This window comes from Panthera pardus, unplaced genomic scaffold (assembly GCF_024362965.1).
Source record: "Panthera pardus isolate Hobbes unplaced genomic scaffold, ASM2436296v1 HiC_scaffold_6, whole genome shotgun sequence".
Classification (NCBI taxonomy): Eukaryota; Metazoa; Chordata; class Mammalia; order Carnivora; family Felidae; genus Panthera; species Panthera pardus.
The window spans coordinates 76,788,979-76,807,308 of record NW_026526991.1 but is presented as its reverse complement, the minus strand read 5'-3'; the positions used below and the strand labels follow the sequence as shown (position 1 = coordinate 76,807,308).

At 38.3% G+C, this 18,330-nt stretch overlaps 1 protein-coding gene across 11 annotated transcripts in view; it reads left to right on the top strand.

Moving 5' to 3' along the window:
- The window catches only part of FGD4 (FYVE, RhoGEF and PH domain containing 4), a 245,328-nt gene that overhangs the window by 133,415 nt on the left and 93,583 nt on the right, over positions 1-18,330 (top strand). For 10 of the 11 annotated variants that reach the window (XM_019452406.2, XM_019452407.2, XM_019452414.2 and 7 more), the window contains one exon: positions 11,778-11,930. In XM_019452406.2, coding sequence (XP_019307951.2) covers positions 11,778-11,930 — 153 coding nt within the window. Of the gene's footprint in view, positions 1-11,777; positions 11,939-18,330 lie in introns of all 11 variants that reach the window. The other variant, XM_019452413.2, reaches the window with a different exon arrangement.

The window sequence follows — 18,330 nt, the reverse complement described above, 5'->3', positions numbered from 1 at the left end:
CAATAAACAAACAAAATAAATGTTGTACTGATTTAATTTAATTTAATTGAAGTATAATTGATATATAACAATATATTAGTTTCAGGTGTACAACATGAGGACTGAACATTTGTATACATTACAAAATGATCACCACAGTCAGTCTAGTTACCATACCTCACCAAAGTTACAGCTTTTTTCTTGTGATGAGAACTTTTGAGATTTACTTTCTTATCTTCAAGTTTGCAATACATTATTGCCTGTAGTCACTGTGCTGTACCATTGCATTCCCATGACTTCTTTTAGAGCTGAAGTTTGTACCTCTTGAATCTCTTTACCCTTTTATCCCACCCTGTTCTCTGTATCTTTGAATTTTGTTTGTTCAAGTATTTTGTTTATTAGATTCCACAGATAAGTAAAGTCATATGGTATCTGTCTTTGTCTGACTCATTTCATTTAGTGTAATACCCTCAAGGTCCATCCATGTTGTCACAAATGGCAAGATTTCATTTTTTTAAATAACAATTAGTATGCCATTTAAGTAGGTTGCTTTTTAAATTTTTGTTGATGGTTTCCTTCACTGTGCAGAAGCCTTTAATTTGATGTAGTCCTATTTGTTTATTTTAGCTTTTGTTGCCATTGCCTTTGGTGTCAGATCCAAAAAACAAAACTGGATACAACCCAAAAAAGCCAAAATGTTGCTAAGACCTATGTCAAGGAGCTTATTACCACCTATGTTTTCTTTCAGGAGTTTTATAGTTTCAGGTCTTTAATCCATTTTGAGTTCATTTTAGCATATGGTATAAGAAAGTGGTTCGATTTCATTCTTTTGCAAGTGGCTGTCTAGTTTTCCCAAGACCATTTATTGAAGAGGCTGTCCTTCCTCATTGTATATTCTTGGTTCCATTGTAATAAATTAATTGACAGTATATGTATGAGTTGACTTTTGGGCTCTCCATGCCATTCAATTGATCCGTGTGTTTTGTTTCTATCCCAATACCATCCTGTTACGATTCTTAGAGCTTTGTAATATACTTTGAAATCAGGGAAGGGGATGCCTCCATTTTTGTTCTTTTTGAAGATGGCTTTGACATCTTCAGGATCTCTTTTGGTTCCATACAAATTTTAGAATTGGTTGTTCTTTCTTTCTTTTAAGTTCATTTATTTATTTTGAGGCAGGGGACAGAGAGCGAATCCCAAGCAGGCTCCACACCATTGGTACAGAGCCAGATGAGGGACTCAGACTCACAAACCATGAGCACACGACCTGAGCTGAAATCAAGAGTCAGATATTTAACAACTGAGCCACCCAGGCACCCCGATTGTTCTGTGAGAAATACCATTGTAATTTTGATAGGAATTGCATTGAATCTATAGATTATTTGGGATAGAATGGACATTTTAACTATTAATTTGCTTAATCCACAAACACAGAATAACTTTCCATCTATTTGTGTCTTTTTCAGTTTCTTTCATCAGTGCTTTATAGTTTTCAGTGAACAAGTCTTTCACTTCCTTGGTTAAGCTTACTACTATTTTATTTTTTGATGCAATTGTAAATGGGATTGTTTTCTTAGTTTTTCTGATAGTTTGGTGTTGCTATATAAAAATATAACAGATTTTTGTGTATTAACTTGTTTATTCTAACAGTTTTTGGGAAGCTGTCAGGGTTTTATGTATATGAAATCATGTTTCCAAATAGTGACAGTTTTACTTCTTCCTTTCCAATCTGGATGTCTTATTTCTTTTTCCTGCCTAATTCCTCTGGCTAGGACTTCCAATACCATGTTCAATAAAACTGGCAAGATTGGGCATATGTGTCTTGTACCTGATCTAAAGAAAAACTTTTTTAACTTTTCTGCATTGAGTATGATGTTACTTCTGGGCTTGTCATATACAGCCTTTATTCTATTGAGATACGTTCCATCTATACCCACTTTGTTGATAGTTTTTATCATAAATAGATGTTGAATTTTGTTAAATGCCTTTTCTCTATTAAGATTATCACGGTGACTTTAGCTTTCATTTTGTTATGTGCTATATCGCATTATCACATTGATTGTTTTGCAGGTGTTGAACCATCCTTGCATCCCTGGATAAATCCCACTTGATTATGATGTATGATCCTTTTAATGTATTGTTGAATTCAGTTTGCTATCATTTTTGTTGGGGATTTTTGCGTCTCTGTTCATCAGGGATATTAGCCAATTGTGTGTGTGTGTGTGTGTGTGTGTGTGTGTGTGTGTGTGTGTGTATTGTCATTGTCTGGTTTTGGTATCAGGGTTATGCTGGCTTCATAATGAGTTTGGGAATGTTCTCTCTTTGGCTTATGACTTTATTCTCTTATGACTTTCTATAGTATTATGCTTAGATTTCCTTTTTTATTATCTTTTGTATGTCTGCTGTAGGTTTTGGCTTTGTGGTTGCCATGATGCTCACATATAACAGTCCATTTTAAATTGATAAGAAGTTAGGTTTGTGAATGCATTCTAAAACCACATTTTTAGTCCCTGCCCCCCATGTTTATATTTCTAATGTCCCATTTTACATCTTTTTATTTTGTGTATCCCTTATCATTATTTTCACTACTTTTACCTTTTAAATTCATACTAGCCTTATAAATGATTAATCCACTACATTTACCATATATTTACCCATACTGGTGAGGTTTTTATTCTTTTCTTCTTACTAATTAATGTACTTTCTTTTCAGCTTAAAGTTCCTTTAACATTTTTAGTACGGCCAATTTAGTGGTGGTGAACTCTTAGCTTTTGTTTGTCTGAAAGCTCTTTATCTCTCCTTAAATCCTGAATAGAGTTTTCTTGGTTGGAAGTTTTTTCCTTTCAGCAGTTTGAATATATGATGCCACTCCCTTCTAACCTGTAAACTGTCTGCTGAGAAATCTGCTAATAGTCTTATGGGTGTTCCTGTATATATATCAAGTTATGTTTTCTCTTGCTGCTTTTAAGATTCTTTATTTAACTTTTGACATTTTAATTATAATGTGTCTTTGTGTGGGTCTCTTTGGGCTTTTTTTTTTTTTTTTTTTTTTTTGGCAGGGGGAAATTCTTTGTGCTTTCTAGATCCAGATGTCTATTTTCTTCCCCAGGTTAGGGAAGTTTTCAGTCATTATTTCTTCAGGAAAGTTTTCTGACCCTTTCTCTCTCCTCTGGAACATCTATAATGAGAATGTTAATCTGCTTGTTGTTCCATAAGTTTCTTGAGCTATCTTCAATTTTTAAAGTTTTTCTTTTTGCTGCTCTGTTTGGGTGAGGTTTCATTGCTCTGTCTTCCAGATCACTGATTCTTTCTTCTGTTTCATCTACTTTGCTGTTGAACGTCTCTAGTGTATTTTTCAGTTCTGTGATTGTTATTTGTTATTCTTCAGATCTGTGACTTCTGTTTGCTACTTATATTTTGAACTCTTTTTTAAAGTTCTAATGTGTTTATCCATGGCCATTACTTTGAACTCTTTATCAGGTAAATCACTTCTCTCTTTTTTATTAAGTGGTTTTAGGGGGGGAGGGGCATATCTTGTACTTTCATTTGGAACATATTCCTTTGTCTTCCCATTTTGCTTGACTCTTTTCATTTCTGTGTATTAGGTGAAACACCTATCTCTCTCAGTCTTGGATGAGTGGCCTGTATAGATGATGAACTTTATTGGTAACCTTACCCTTTGTTATTTCTCAAAATTTTGTGATTGCCTAAGCAATGTGATTTATTCCTGATAGGCTACAGTTGTTGAGGGAGTCGCTAGCCTTTTGAGTCTTACAGAATGTGGGATCTCAGTCAGCCCCAGTTTCAAGCTAATTGAAAACTTACCCCTCAGGCAGCAGCTTTTAAGATATGCAAATATATACAGTCCTGCGGGACCATAATCCTAAACCCTGCTGGCCTCCAGACCAAGCAATGTGGTCATTTCTGGGAGGAACAGGTGCGCTATGGCAAGGCCAAGGGAGGACAAAAAGGTAATGTTCCCTGGCCTACATTCCCTGAGAGGATGGCATGTCCTTTAGGTATGTAGTACCCATCCAACTGAAGCTCCAGGACAAGTAAATAATCCTTTTTCACACAAGGTTGTGTTTTGGACTGCTATCTCTGCAGTGTTCTAGAGGTAGTAGCCCACCAAGAACTGTCACTCCAATGTTTCAGACCTGCTAGGACCAGAAACACAATCATCTCTGGCACCAGAGCCAGGTGCTCAAGGGGCATCCCTGTGTGGGGTGTACCTGCCTGTTCTAAGCAGGTTTGAGGGGAGTACAAAAATGGCACCCACCAGTGCATCTGTCCCTAGAGAGAGTCCTAACAACCCTTTGGCAGATACTCTAAGATTACCAAGTGAATCTCATTCATATATGGTCTAGGTGCTTTTCAAACTGCTGCTTTTGTGCTGGGTCCCAGGGTGAGTGAGTCTGCAGGCAAGCCCTTTAAGAGTGGAATCTCCATTTCCTATAGCCCTATGTTCTTCTGGATGTAAGCCCTGTTGTTTTTCAAAGCCACTTACTTTGAAAGCTCCTCATCTCTCTGGTGTAGGTCCCCAGGATTAAAGTGCCTGATGTGAGGCACATCATGTTGCTCCACAAGGAGAAACTCCGTATTTGTGACATCCTTCCCAGTTGTGAGTTGCCACGACAGGGGAAGGGTGTTTGGTGAGACCCATCTCTGCTTCTCCTACCTGTATTGATGTGGCCTAATTATCCGTTACTGTAGAGGAGATGTTCAGCTAGTTTTAAGGTCTTTTTCAGGGGGAGTTATTTCACAGTTGGCTGTAAATTTGTTGTGTGGGAGATGAGTTCAGGTCTTCCTATGCTGACATCTTAAACTGCCTTCCTCAGTAATGTGGGCTTTTAGAAGGTGGTAAGTGCTATGGGGGATAAAAAACTGTACAGCTAATAAGAGTAGCAGTTACACTAAAGAGAATGGTCAGTATAGTACATATTGAAAAAAAATTTGAGCCAAGATATGAAGAAGACAAAGCAGTTAACCAGCAATTATCATGGCGGGGAAAGCATTGCAGCAGAGAGTAGCTAGACCAAAGGTGTACTTGGCCTGTTTGAAGAACAGCAAGGAACCAGTATGACTGTCATAGAACGAGCAAGGGGGCAATACTAGCAATGAGGTCAGTGGTAAAGGGACTGAGACCAGATCATGTAGTGCTTGTCAGCCCTTTTAAGAAGATGCATTTTTATCCTGTGTGAGATATAGAGCCATTGGAGAATTTTTAGCATAGGAGTGATATGATCTGATTTGGTTTTTAAAAGGGATCTCTCGCTGGTCCTGTTTGAAAGTATGACTATACTGGGGAAAAGGGTAGGAGTAGGGAGACCAGGTTGGAGGGTCTTGCTCTCATCCAGTTGAAGTTTATGGTAAGTTAGGCCAGAATAGTAGCCTTGGAATGGTGATGGTAGATGGTGGAGTTGGCAGAATTTCTTGATGGATAAGATGTTGAACAAGAGAGAAAAAGAGGACTTGAGAATGCTTCCAAGCTTTTTGGCCTAAGCAAAGGTGAAACTGCCATTAGCTGATGTGGAGAAGACTGTGAAGACAGTGGTTTGGGGTGAGTGTTGAGAGGTGAGGATGTCAGATTTGGGTATGTGGAGTGTGAGCTAGCTCTTAGACACACTAGAGATGTGAAGTAGGCAACTTGAATGTATTAATATTTCTTCACCTTTTCTTCGTTAAGCAAGTGATAAACTTTTTAAATTAAAAGCTTTTAAAATTATTTTTAAAAACACATACAATTTACCACCTTAACCATTGTAAGCATATAGTTCGTTGGCATTAAGTGCAGTGATGCCATGGCCACCTTCCAGCCACAGAAGTCTTCATCTTATAATGAAACACTGTACTCATTAAATAGTAACTTTCCAGGGCACCTTTGTGGCTTAGTAGGTTAAGCGTCTGACTTCGGCTTAGGTCATGATTTCGCGGTTTGTAAGTTTGAGCCCTGCATCAGGCTCTGTACTGACAGCTCAGAGCCTGGAGCCTGCTTCGGATTCTTTGTCTCCCTCTCCATCTCTGCCCCTCCCTGCTTGTACTCTGTCTCTCCCTGCCTCTCAAAAATAAATACTTTTTAAAAATTTAAATAGTAACTTCCATTCTCCCATCTCCTCAACCCCTGGCAACCACCACACTACTTTCTGTCTGATTTTGACTATGTAACTCAGATATGTGGAACCAGACAATATTTGTGTTTTTTAAACTAATTTATTTCACTTAGCATAATAGCTTCAAGATATCTATGTTGTGGCATGTATCAGGATTTCCTTCCTTTTTAAGAGTGAATAATACTCCATTGCATGTATATTTGTCCATCTGTCAATGAGTTGCTTCCATACTTTAGCTATTTGAATAATGTTGCTGTGAACATAGGTGTGGAAACATAAAGGATATGTTTTTAAACAATCTTTAATACACATATTTGGTAACTTTCATAGATTTTATCTTTTATGTAAGTAATTTATAAGCACAGTTTCATTATAAAACGTTTAAATGATTCAATTGTACAGACAGCAAAACATGAAAGTTCCTATTCATCCTCTCTTCCTACTCTCATTTCCCGAAATTAAGTTTGCCATGTTACTGACATCCCTCTCTAATGCATTTAGGCACATTGTGTGTGTGTGTGTGTGTGTGTGTGTGTGTGTGTGTGTGTGTGTGTGTGTGTTTAAGTTTATTTATTTTGGGGGCACCTGGATGGCTCAGTTGGTTAAGCTTCTGACTTCAGCTTGGGTCATGAACTCGCAGTTCACGAGTTCAAGGCCCTCATTGGGCTCTGCACTGGTGGTGTGGAGCCTGCTTGGAATTCTCTCTCTCCCTTTCCACCCCTCTCTCTGCCCCTTCTCCACTTGCGTTCTCTCTCTTTCTCTCAAAATAAAATTAGAGAGAGAGAGAGAGAGAGAGAGAATATGAGTGGGGGAGGGGCAGAGAGACAGGGAGAGAGAGAATCCCAAGCAGCTCTGTGCTGTCAGTGCAGAGCCTGATGTGGGGCTCAGACTCACGAACTTAGGGGATCATGACCTGAACTGAAACTGAGAGTCAGATGCTTAACCGACTGAGCACCTAGGTGCCCCTGTATCTTCATTTTTAATGGGGATCCTACTATACATATTTTTCTATAATATTTGTCTTTTATTTAATAATAAATACTAATTAGAGATCTTCCCAGTCTTATTTTTCTGTTTTTAACAACTATGTATATTTTCCATAATGTTGGGTTGACTATTCATGTACATATACTTTTACACATTCAGGACTATTTCCGTACATTAAATTTTCCTAGAGGTAGAATTCCTAGGTCCAAGGAAATTCCTGAAACTGTTGATCATATTTTCTTTTCTAAGATCCTTTGTGGTTTGCTTATCATTTTTCTGGAGAGTTTATTATGGAGCTCCAGAAGTTTGGGAAACAAATAGTTTTCTAAAATAAATTTCCTAACAGTGAATTTGTTCCCCTTGGCAAAAGAGTTGTAAACCATGAGTTTTATTTAAATAAATAAATAAATAACAAAAAACTAGCTGATCTCTTAAACTAGGCATTTTAGGTAACACATGAGAGATAATGACTCTTCCTCAAACTAATGGGACAAATGGGGAGTTTTTGAAAGGATAATAGGAAAACACTGTTGAAAAATGTCTTATGGGGTGCTTGGGTGGCTCAGTTGGTTAAGCATCTGACTCTTGATTTTGGCTCAGGTCATGATCTCTCATTTCATGAGTCTGAGCCCTATGTCAGGCTCTGTGCTGACAGAACTCGGAGCCTGCTTGGAATTCTCTCTCTCTCTCTGCCCCTCCCCTGCTCACACTCATGAGCTCTCTGTGTCTCTCTGTATCTCGCTCTCTCTCTGTTTCTCTCAAAATAAATCTTAAAAAAAAGTCTTATAATATTTTCCAGTGGAGAAACCTGGCAGACACCACCTTTCCCAGGGACCAAAGTTAGTATCAAATGTGATAGTCACATTGATAACATGCAGTGATGTAATACTGTTTACAGATGGGCACATTGCCTCTGTGATGTCCTGCCCTCAAACCCATAAACCCAATGTAATCATGAAACAACATTAGAGAAATTCAGTTTGAGGGGCATTGTACAAAACACTTGACTGTTACTCTTCAAAAGTGCTAATGCCCTACAAAACCAGCAAAGACTGAGTAACTCAGGTTGGGGTGCAGTAAGGAAACAATGAAAACTAAATGCAGTGTGATATTTTGGATCAGATCCTGTAACAGAAAGGGTATTAGTGGAAAAATTTGTCTTTATAAGACTTGTTTTATAAGTGTGTTGTAATAGATGCTAACTTTAGGAACCTGAGTGTAGCTCCCTGTAAATCTAGGAATATTTCAAATTAAGTTTTTTTAAGGTATCTCTTTACTCTGTATAGCGTACTCCTAAAAAATTTGTCTTCCCTGTAAAACTGCTTCTGTCCTCTTAAATCCAAGAGATCCTCTTGTCTCAAGGGGTGAAGTCCATCGACCTTTTACGGACTAGAGATGTGGTGCAGTTGGAAGAGATGTTATGAATGGTTGAGGCTGTGTAGACATGGCCATATCAAGGTCATAACAATGTTGCCTGGGGGCATGGGTGGTACTATGGCAAGAGATCAGGCATGAAGAATCAGAGAACTGAGTGGACTTTGCTTTGGAATGGATAGCCAAAGAGTAAGATGTGAAAAAGCCACTCAAGAATGATTTGGCAAAGTATAACAGCTTAGAACAAAATTTTGCAAATAGGAGACAAAGTCACCCTAACTAGTCATTATCTGCCACTCACAAATATGATACAAAAGAAGACAGATAAACTTAAGCTGTAGTGGCAACCTCTCCAGTTGGAACAGGGAGCCTTATGCAAAGATGAGGCTGGATTGAGAATATCTGAAGACTTTTGCAGTTAGCCTATGTCTAGACATTCCTTACAGAAGATATGACCCAGCAAGCGTAAATTAGTAACCCAAAGAGGAATGCAAAATGGGTAGGACCAGTGGTTGAAACTGGATTACCAATACTCAGGAGGAGACATTATTTAAATAGGACACTTTCCCCCACACTAACATAACGTAAACTAGTTGTATTTGTGCCCAAGATTAACTGTTTAATCACCTTCTTGGTAAATTGGAATCTAAAAGTTAATATAAAATTTCTTGAATGGGTGGACCACCTGGTTACAATTTTGGTTTCAGTTCTGTATTGTGTAATTGGCACCCAAATAAGAACTGTCTCCAAATGTGAGTAGGCTGAGTGCGTCATAGACACTCAAAAGTCTTCTTTTGTATTGCTATTCCAAAGTGTCAGAAAATGAGCATTTAATAAAATGGTCCTTTTTTATGGCACATTTTCTTTACCATGATGTGTCTGACTTAGAGCAGTGGTCAGCAAACTTTTCCTGTAAGGGGCCAGACTGTAAATATTTTTGGCTTTGCAGCCACAACTAGTCTCTGTTGCCTATTTGTCATTGCCCTTTTTCCCCCCCTTAACCCTTTAAAAATGTGTTTTCTGTGTCTTTAACCATATTTTCATACTTTGTGATAGTGGCTGAAGTTTGTAGACTGGTATTAAGCAATGATCTAAAATCAAGTTTCTGGCTGTAGATTTTTTGCCACTGGCAAAAAAAAAAATGTTATAAACATGACTTTAATGGATTTATAAGAAAATAGAATATGTTGCTGATCTCTTACTGCAGGCATTTTGGCACATTCGTGGGAAATCTTCTCTAATAAATATGACACCTGCATAAAACACATCATGCCCTGAAAGTTTGCTCTCAGGAAATTGCCTAGTTTTTAATTTCAAGTTATTATTTATTCAAGACATTTTTTTGTTTCTAAATAGGCTAATTCTTTTTTTTTTTAATATATATATATTTTTTTAACGTTTATTTATTTTTCAGACAGAGAGAGACACAGCATGAACGGGGGAGGGGCAGAGAGAGAGGGAAACACAGAATCGGAAGCAGGCTCCAGGCTCTGAGCCATCAGCCCAGAGCCTGACGCGGGGCTCGAACCCGCGGACCGCGAGATCGTGACCTGAGCCGAAGTCGGACGCTGAACCGACTGAGCCACCCAGGCGCCCCTAAATAGGCTAATTCTTAAAGTGGTGTCATCTTTTAATGTGTAACAGTGTTGATCTATTTTTCAAAGATTCAGTATCCTCCCGTTTTCTCATTTAACCCATTAACTGCCTTCTTTTTATAGATTTGTTGCTATAGATCACATTCTTTCAGTGCCTCATTTTACAATTGCGTTATAGTTTCTGCCTCTGATTTGGAGCTAAGCTCTGGCTTTTCACTCTTTTGTCTCAAGGCCACACTTCCAGACCCCAGAAGGTGGCCTTTAGAACCACCAAACCATCCTTGAGATCACTGTGGAACCAACATCCCAATGCTCCTAAAAGACTAAGTGGTTGGATGTCATGCTACAGATTTTAGAGATAGACTTTGCCTACTTCACCCAGTTCTTCTAAAAAAGTAGATAGGCTCACACATTTAAAGATTCAACCTTTTATTTCTTCTGTTTACAATTGCAGTAATATGCTGTCAAATAATCTCTAGATCTTGCATTCAAAGCCTTCTGTTTGGCTAAAGAATGTTTAATCCAGCCAGCAGCTCATTTTAGCAGAAGGGTGTCTGATGAAAACCCACTTAATTTGTTTCAGCACTGGGTCTCTAAAACTTCTTGACAATACTTAAAACTGTTAATATCTTCTAAAACTTATTTTACCAAGATAAATTTCAAGGAGAATGCAGAAAATAAAGCAGTAGTATGTGCAGATTTTAATCAATACTGTTTAATAATCAATTGAAATAAAAGGGAATTTTTTTACTCAGTAAAAAGTTGATTGGGTTTTATTAGCTTTTCTTGTTTTGAATAATTAAGGCTTTTTATCTCTCCTAGTTTTGTTTTTAGTTATTTGGATTCTGTAAAAATGAAACTCTGTTTTTAAACCAATGATAGTTTCTTAAATGGATCATGATCTCCCTGGTAGAAATTGTATTTTCTCCTAAGCAGGGTCTAGTCTATTGTTAATATCACTATGTCAACTAGAAGAAAGGAAAGTTTGAGTAGTATAAAGAGAAAGCACTGGCACACGATTTCTTAAAAAGTCTCTGAAACTTAACAATTAACTTCTTAAATCAGGACTCAAAAAGTTTATCTATTTTTCTACATCTTGGTCTCATGATGCCTTTCAGTATCGACATTTTAGAGTTTTGAGCTATAAATATGACAGTATAATCGGTATAATCCTTTTGTTGAAAACATGGGTATTAGCTTACAGATGTAGATCTGGACTCTGGTAAACTAGTGAGTGAGGGAAGGGTATATGTATTTTTTCTTTATTCATCGAGCCGTTCTTCTAGAGTCGTTAGGTCAGCTGTCATGTTGGTGCTTTCCTGCTTTGTTCTTTAGAGTCACTCAATGACTGGTGACTGGCTGCTGGAAAGGAAAGCTTTCAGCAGATTAATGCTGGGGCCCTCCTGTCTTCTCCTTCACCAGTAGCAGCTGCATTCTGCCCTTTCTGTGGCCCTGAAAGGAAGGGAGGGAGGAAGAGAGGGAGTGTGTGTGTGGTGGGGGAGGAAGGGGCTCGATCTCTGTCAGCGTGCATTACCGAGGTTTCTCAACACATGGAATGAGATCTTTCCCAAGAAATTCTGTCAAGGCCAGTACACATGGGAAAAATATTTCTATGCTTAGTCTTGTAACTGTGATTGTTTTTGTTTTACGGGATAAAAAGGAATTTAGGTCATGTGACATAGCTGTGCTCCACCTCTGTATTTACCTGTCCTTTCTTTTTCAACTCTCCCAGGCATCAGTACCTGTCCAAAGATCACTCTAGTTCCACCTTGTGTGAAAAGCAGCACAACCCCACGGGTTGATCAGAATGTATCTGATGAAGAGGCTCAGGGAATAAATGGAAAAACGCCAGCAAAACACTCAGCTGCAAGTCCAAAGCCACAAGGTATGCTGGTGGGTTGTTTTTTCTTTTTCTTTTCCTTTTTTAATTAGATTGGGTGTTTTGTTCATTGGTGAAGGCTATCCAGAAGAATGATAATGACTAAGAAAGAGTTTTAAGCTTTCAATGGGAGGAATTGGGTGCATTTATTTTTTTCAGGGGAAAAAAAATCAGTCTCAGGCAGAGTTGGGTATTTGTTCTGCTCCTAAAACACCTTATACATTTTTTCTCTTAGGGTTCTTTTCGCATTGCTGGAATTACTGTCCCCTTACAGGGACACTTCATGTATTATGCTTGACCTCGTACAGGGCCTAACTTACTATTTGCATAATAAATGTGTGACAAATGAATGAGTGCTGTCAGAAAGTCAGTATGCCTTGCTAGATTTCAGAGGATCTGTGAAACAGATCATTGTAAAACCGTGCTTAACATACTTAGTAAATGTGATTTTCTACTGTTCAGGAACTGGGGCTTGAAAAGGCTTCACAGAAATTGAAATAAATGGCTCATCCATTCAGGAATTGAGCAGCCAACAAGGGGAGGAAACAATTATAATGGTGGAAATCTTTGAATATTTTGTTCAGGAACCATTTCCTTTTAGCAATAAATTTCTGGTGAACCAGGTATTAACTCTGAGAAGCACAAAATTACAGTTTTGATGGTACACAGTAAGGCCTTTGGAAACGTTAACACAAAGCTAAGCTCTACTATGATTTAATGTGTAGAGTTTCTGCCGAATAAATTTTTATTTATACCAAATGCTGAGCATTTTGATTTATGTTGTATTAACTTTGGTCTCTTTCCTGTTCTTGCAAGGAAAAAAGTGTTATAGAGAACCTATCATAAAAGAGTGACTGTTACTCTTTAAAGTTCTTATGTTTTTAGGATTTCTGAAAGAGACCTTTAAAAGGGGCTTATCTTCCAGATTATGGGACGTTTTCCTTTTTGTTCTCACTGGTAGCTGTATTTGTAGTCGTATCAAGTATGACTGTCAAGTAAGGTCAAATAATTGGTGCTTCAGATGAATGGTCCATTCATGAGTTTATAGCCTTTTATTTTGGCCATATTTCTCCCTATATAATTCATATGAATATGAACATAGACATTTTTTTGAGCATGATTTAAGCTATTTTATTTACAAAATACAAGGTTCCCTCTTGCTCATTAGACCTCAGCTGACAAAGATCAAATGAAGTAAGACTATAAAAAATGAATGCAATTCAGTTTTATGTAATTGCCCAGATCACAAACAGGAATTTCATTATTTAATAAAGTCTTTTTTGGGAAGATGCATTACTTCATTGTTTTTCATAGTTCATTGAGATAAATTACACAAGTGTCCTTCCTGAGCTATGTGCCAAAATAATCATATTCTTTAGAGAGACAACACTTGAGCTTGCTTTTGCTGTTTGTAGCTTAATGAAAGTTTAATAGAAGTCAGTATTTTGATATTTAAATACATATTTACTTCCTGTTTTGAATATGGGTTAATATAATTTTATATAACTATAGGGACTATTTTCAGATTTTAAATAAATGACTTTAGAGAACATTATACTTTTTAAAAGTACTCTCACTCATTGTTTGGCCCTTCCCTAGTTCCCCAGCTAAAATTTTAACCCCACCCTAACCCTTGATATTTTGTGTTTCCTCAAACGTATGTTGTGTTTTCACATTCACTGCAGTCTGACCTAGAATATATTTCACTCGTCCATCTTAGTTTTCTTCTGCCTTTGTACTGCCAGTCCCTCCATAGCAGAGCATGCCTTCAGCAACACTTGTTGAATTGGCTCCCAGCTCCATTACCATGTTTCCTCTATTTTGTTTCTGCTGTTCTTTGCTTAAGACTTGGAAGAATGTGTGCCATATAGAGAAAAACATTCAGGAGAGAAGGCTACATCTTGGTATTGTCAGATCAGCTGCCAAAGAGATTGAGGACTACTTATTGACCAAATGAAAGTGTTCTCCACCCTCTAGTGGAGAGAAGCTTACTTTTAATTTCTCCAAACTCTTAAGAATATTTGGATAACTGAAGGGGAGAAAGCAAAGGGATATCATGGGGACTTCCTGCACACATCAAGAGATTATCACACTGATATCTTTATTCCCACTTAATTGCAAATCGTGAATGGTGAGCCTACTGACGCTTTAAGCTCCATTATGTAATTTTAATTTAATTGAAGATGCTTATTTCTTTCTTGAGAGAGAGTGCACACATGAGTGGGGGGAGGGACAGAGGGAGAGGGAGAGAGAATCTTAAGCAGCGAGGCTTAGTCTCAGGACCGATCTCAGGACTTCTCAGCACCGTGAGATCACGACCTGAGCCGAAGTCAAGAGTCAACTCAACTGACTGAGCCACCCAAGGGCCCTGAAAATTCTTATTTTAGATAAGTGTTCTCAACTGGAGACAATTTTGCAGCCCCACCCCGCACCCCAGCCCACCCACTCCATCCCACCCCACCCCACTGCCCATACTTGGTATTGTCTAGAGAATTTTTTGCTTGACACCATTTGTGGGAGTTTCTAATGGCAGCTAGTGGGCAGAGGATAGGGATGCTGTTCAGCGTCTTACAATGCACAGGCCAGCCCCCTCAAAACAAAGAATTATCAGCTATGAAATGTCAGTAGTTTGAGAAACTCTGATCTGGATCCTCAAAAGAGCTCATAAATAAATGTGTTTTTTTTTTCCTCATGTGGAGTGCTAATAATATCATAGCTACAATCTATTTTAGTGATATTTATTTTATTTATTTATTTTTAAATTTTTTTAATGTTTATTTTTGAGAGAGAGAGAGAGAGAGAGAGAGTGTGTGAGCAGGGGAGGGGCAGAGAGAGAGGGAGACACAGAATCCGAAGCAGGCTCCATGCTCCGAGCTGCCAGCACAGAGCCCGACACGGGGCTCGAACTCAAAAGCCATGAGATCATGACCTGAGCCGAAGTGGGACGCTCAACTGACTGAGCCACCCAGGCGCCCCAATGTTAGTGATATTTAAAAGGAAGCACAATATTAAATACATTTATTCATGGTGATTATATACTAACGTGTCTGGAACAATATCAGGTTTCTATTTTTGTGTTTACTAGTAAGTAAGTCATGGGGATATAGTGTACAGCTTGGTGATTATAGTTAATAATACTGGATTTTGTATATTTGAAAATTGCTATGAGAAGAGATCTTCAAAGTTCTCACCACGTAAAAAAAAAATGTTAACTGTGTGGTGATGGTTGTTAATTAGACCTTGGTGATCCTTTGGCAATATATACAAATATTGGATCATATTATACACCTGAAATGAAAATAATGTTGCATGTCATTATATCAATTAAATACCAACAAGTATTTTTGAAGAATTATGGTTTTTAAAATAATAAAAGTGCTAAATTTTAGATGACATAAGCTTACATTTGAATGTAAGTAAGAGCCTGTAGCTTTTGAAGTGGATTCCTTCAATAGTTAGGGCTTATTTTGCCTCAGCCTCAGAAATACCCTAAAGCCTTGGAAAACAATGGTTTATTCACTTCATACCGATCCTACCACTCAAACAAATAAATTACTGAGCAACTTCCAACATAAGTCTTTATTCTTGTTTACCACTTTTAATATTGGCCTATTTCCTGCCATGCTAGACATAACTCAAAATAACTTCCTTGGCAATTAAAGCTAATAGTTCTTTTTCTCTTAGGAGCTTTGATCCACAACATTCTCCATAGTTAATTATTTTGATAGAGCCTACATATTATCACTTATCAATCATTAAACCTTAATGTTTAAAAAGTATCATGAACTTTGAAACATTATTGCCTAAATAATTTAAGTAAATGTAAAGTACTCAAACCTATTCCATTTGCTCTTAAAGTAAAGCATTCTATGTGTAATGTCCCATTTTTAAAGTATAATATGTTATAAATGTATAATGCATTAATAATAGCCAGCTATATAGGACGCCTAGCTGGTTCAGTTGGTAGAACATATGACACTTGATCTCAGGGTCATGAGTTTGAGCCCATTTTTTTTTTTTAATGTTTATTTATTTTTGAAAGACAGAGCACAAATGGGGAAGGAGCATAGAGAGAAGGAGACACAATATCCGAAGCAGGCATCAGGCTCCGAGCTGTCAGCACAGAGCCCGACGCAGGGCTCGAACCCGCAAACCACAAGATCGTGACCTGAGTTGAAGTCAGACACTTAACCAACTGAGCCACCCAGGCGCCCCTCAAGCCCCATGTTAAGCGTAGGGTTTGCTTTAAAAAAAAAAAAAAAGCCAACTATTGTTTTTCATAGTAAGTAAAATAAGTGTAACCAAATCTTCTGGTAATCCCCAAATTTAAACTATTAATTTGGGGGTTTTTTTCATGTTCAGTAATTATTTTGGATGGTTGGATTTTTTTTAATGTTTACTTATTTTTGAGAGACAGAGTGTGAGCATGGGAGGGGCAGAGAGAGGGAGACACAGAATCCAAAGCAGGCTCCAGGCTCCAGGCTCCAGGCTCCGAGCTGCCAGCACATAGCCCAACACGAGGCTCGAACTCAAAAGCCACGAGATCATGACCTGAGCCGAAGTGGGATGCTCAACCGACTGAGCCACCCAGGCGCCCCTGGATGGTTGGAAATTTTTAAGTAAATTGTTTTATTGTACTTATGGTCTATAAAATTGGCTGTAATAAGCCCATTTTATTTATAGTCAACTAGATAATGTCAAACTTAGCATGTCCATAACTGGACTGCTGATCTTCCCTCCAAAAATTGCTTTACCTGTTTTGTCCCTTGATGAAAATTCCATCCTTCCAGTGGTTCAGGCTGAAGGTCTCCAGAGTCATCCTTGATTCCTCTCTCTTTCTCTCATACCTCACATTTATTCTTCCAGGAAGTCTACTTTTATTTATTTATTTTTTAAGTTTATTTGAGAGAGAGAGAGCATGAACAAGGGAGGGGCAGAGGTAGAGGGAGAGAGAATCCCAAGCAGGCTCCACACTCAGCACAGAGCCCCACACAGGGCTTGACAACTGTGAGAACATGACCTAAGCCAATGTCAAGAGTCCGAAGCTTAACTGCCTGAGCCACCCAATTGTCCCAGGAAGTCTGCTTTTAAAACATACCTGGAAACCAACGTTCCTCACTGCCTTCTTCTAAGTACTCTTGGCTCTTGGCTGAATTTCCACAGTACTCTCCTGACCCTTCTCCCTGCTTCTACCCTGTTTCTCTGCACTGTCAACATTGCAGCCAGAGTGACACAGTTGGACAGAAGTCCTGTCATGTTATTTATCTTCACAGAAGTCTGTGGCAACTTCTCATTTCACTCAAAGTCACTATTCTTACAGTGTTCCCCAAGATTCTACATTATCATGCCCTCCCTCTGACCTCAGTACCTACTCTTGCCTGTTTGCTGCTTTGACTTCAGTCACATTGGCTTCCATTATCTCTAGCTTGTTCTCTACTTGATGGCATGCTCTTCCCAAGGTAACTCCCCCAACTTCCAGTCTTCTTCAAATCTGCACCTTTCCAAGAGGCCCCCTTTGAATGCCCTACTTAATACTGCAATCTGCACTTCCTACCATATTCCAGATCCCTTTAATCTTGTTCTGAGCCCTCCCCCTTCTTTCTTAGCTCTCACCACCTTCTCATATATGGTTTACTTATTGGACTTTTTTGTTTCATTTCCTTTGCTCATTGATAATATCAAGTGGATAGAACTTAATACGTATTCAGTAATACTGAATTAATTTAAAAATTTTAAAGCTCTGTATAGATATGTAAGAATTGCTGTAGGATATATATTTTGGAAATGTCAGGTTCTTTTTTTTTTTAATTTTTTTTTTTTTATTAACGTTTATTTATTTTTGAGACAGAGAGAGACAGACCATGAACAGGGGAGGGGCAGAGAGAGAGGGAGACACAGAATCTGAAACGGGCTCCAGGCTCTGAGCTGTCAGCACAGAGCCCGACGCGGGGCTCGAACTCACGGACTGTGTGATCATGACCTGAGCTGAAATCAGACGCTTAACCGACTGAGCCACCCAGGCGCCCCTGGAAATGTCAAGTTCTTAATGGTTCTGTAAATTTATACTCCCTCCCAGAATGTGTGAGATTTCATATTGTCTGATTCCCTCACTGACATTTGGTATTGTCAGATTTAAATTTTTTTGTTAACTTGACGGTGCTGAAATAGAATCGTATTTTAAATTTAATTTTCATTTCCCTAATTATTAGCGAGGTTGAACACTGTTTTTCTTACTTTACATCCCTTGGGCTACAGCGGGAAGAAGTAGTAAGTTAAGTTTCAGGATTGAACTGGAGGTGCTGATAGAACACCGAGGAGATGTCCAGAAAGCATTTGGAAGTTGGGTAAAAGAAAGATGAGAAATGATGAGAGAGGAGGTGGGGGAGGGAAAGACAGTCATTTTTAC